The sequence below is a fragment of the Aegilops tauschii genome, chromosome 1 (assembly GCF_002575655.3).
Source record: "Aegilops tauschii subsp. strangulata cultivar AL8/78 chromosome 1, Aet v6.0, whole genome shotgun sequence".
Lineage (NCBI taxonomy): Eukaryota > Viridiplantae > Streptophyta > Magnoliopsida > Poales > Poaceae > Aegilops > Aegilops tauschii.
In genome coordinates, this window is record NC_053035.3 from 120,214,039 (window position 1) to 120,215,957 (window position 1,919).

At 50.9% G+C, this 1,919-nt stretch overlaps 1 protein-coding gene across 1 annotated transcript; it reads left to right on the plus strand.

Moving 5' to 3' along the window:
* The first annotated feature begins 557 nt into the window (after positions 1-557).
* Positions 558-1,523, plus strand: LOC141027792 (uncharacterized). The gene has a single exon (XM_073505209.1). It carries the CDS (start codon positions 558-560, stop codon positions 1,521-1,523), a length of 966 nt encoding a protein of 321 aa, XP_073361310.1.
* The last annotated feature ends 396 nt before the right edge of the window (positions 1,524-1,919 follow it).

The window sequence follows — 1,919 nt, forward strand, 5'->3', positions numbered from 1 at the left end:
GGACCGGTTGAGTCAGAGAGAGAGCGCAAAGGAAATTTTTCAGTCAACGGTCCATACGGGCGCCATGATGACGGGCGGTTTGATAATGGGCGCCATGCAGACGGGCGCAATGATGGTGCGGGCTGGGGTCACCCACTGGGGGGACCCGATATGCATGGAGTGCATGGGAGGCGAAGAGGCACGTACCGCGGAAAGCCGAGGAGTGACTACGGCTACTCCGATCACTATCAACCAAGAGGGAGATTTGGCAACGAAAGCAGAAAGAGGGGCCCTAAACAAATGTGGGTGGCTAAGGGAGAGCAGGATAGGATGGCCGAGAATGATGCGTTCATTCGCGAAATGAGGCAGAAAACTACCTCGGTGTTTGACCGCATTGTGGATTCCAAAGATACATCGGCGGACCCTGGGGTACAGGGCCGCCGCGACCAATGAATATTTTGGCCTGGAACTGTCGAGGACTGGGGTTGGACTCAACAGTTGGCGAACTGAGGGACCTGATTCGGTCGTACAACCCAGCGGTGGTCTTTTTGAGTGAAACAAAAAAGAAGGCGGGTGCGATGCAGAGACTTATGTGGAGGTTAGGTTTTCGGAATGGAGTGGCGGTGGACTGTGAGGGCCTAAGTGGTGGACTAGCACTATGGTGGAGAGATAACTTACAGGTTACAGTTCGACCGTGGTGCCAGTATTTCATTGATGCTGAGATACAGTTCGAGGGCAAGACCTGTAGATTCACTGGCTTCTACGGGGAACCCCGGACAGAGCTGAGGAAGAAATCTTGGGATGCGATCCGGTTTCTTAGAGCCCAAGATAATTTGCCGTGGCTTTGTGTAGGTGACTTTAATGAGGCTATGTTTCAGTCGGACCAATTTGGGGGGAACACTCGGAGCTTTAATCAAATGGAGGACTTTAGGGTTTGTTTGGCAGACTGTGGTTTGGTGGATCTAGGGTACACCGGGTATCCGTATACATGGGACAATAAGCGTGATGGAGAGGACAACATCCAGGTCATGCTTGATCGGGCAACGTGTAATGATGGTTTTGCAGAGATGTTCCCCGATATAAGTGTTGAACATATTGTGACAGAGGAGTCTGACCATGTAGCCTTGGTTATCCGTGCAATGGAGATGGCTCCATGTAGCACGCATAAAGGTCCACGTCAGTTCAAGTGGGAGGAAGCTTGGGTGAAACACCTTGAGTATGAATATATGGTCACGACGGCATGGCAAGCAGCGAGTAACGGGGACAGAGGTATCGCGACTGTGTGGGCTAAACTGGAGAAGGTCACAAGGGACATGCAGCAGTGGGGCCGGAATGTGTTTGGCTCAATCAGAAAACAAATCAGCAAGCTCAAGTCTCAACTGGAAGATGCTAAAAGGAGATCTCTAGTCACCGGATGCTCACTGGAGGTCCGTGACATTGAAGGTCAGTTGCGTGATATATTTGAGAAGGAAGAAATCCTATACAAACAACGTTCCAGGGTTGATTGGCTTGCTGCAGGTGACCAAAACACCAAGTATTTCTAGAATAGATGCTCACATCGCAAGAGAAAGAACACTGTCAAGGCCCTAACCCGTGAAGATGGGACTAAATGCAGTATGGATGAAGGTATGCGGGAGATGGCGGCAACTTTCTATGAAAACCTTTTCCGGTCGGAGGGGTCGTCGGCTGCTAACCAGCTGCTAGAGAACATTGTGCCGGCGGTGACTGACATGATGAATGCTAACCTGATGGCGGCTATAACAGACCTGGAGATCGAAAAGGCGCTGTTCCAGATGGGTCCGACTAAGGCGCCAGGACCGGATGGTTTACCCATAATGTTTTACCAAAGACACTGGTCTTTGGTCAGGGAGAATGTGTGCAGAGCAGTGCGTGATTTTCTGGAAGGCGAGGCAACTCCTGACAGTTTTAATGCGACTGTT

What these genes read in the sequence shown, in the direction of transcription:
- LOC141027792 (XM_073505209.1), top strand. Translation starts at nt 558, where the DNA reads ATGCAGAGACTTATGTGGAGGTTAGGTTTTCGGAATGGAGTGGCGGTG.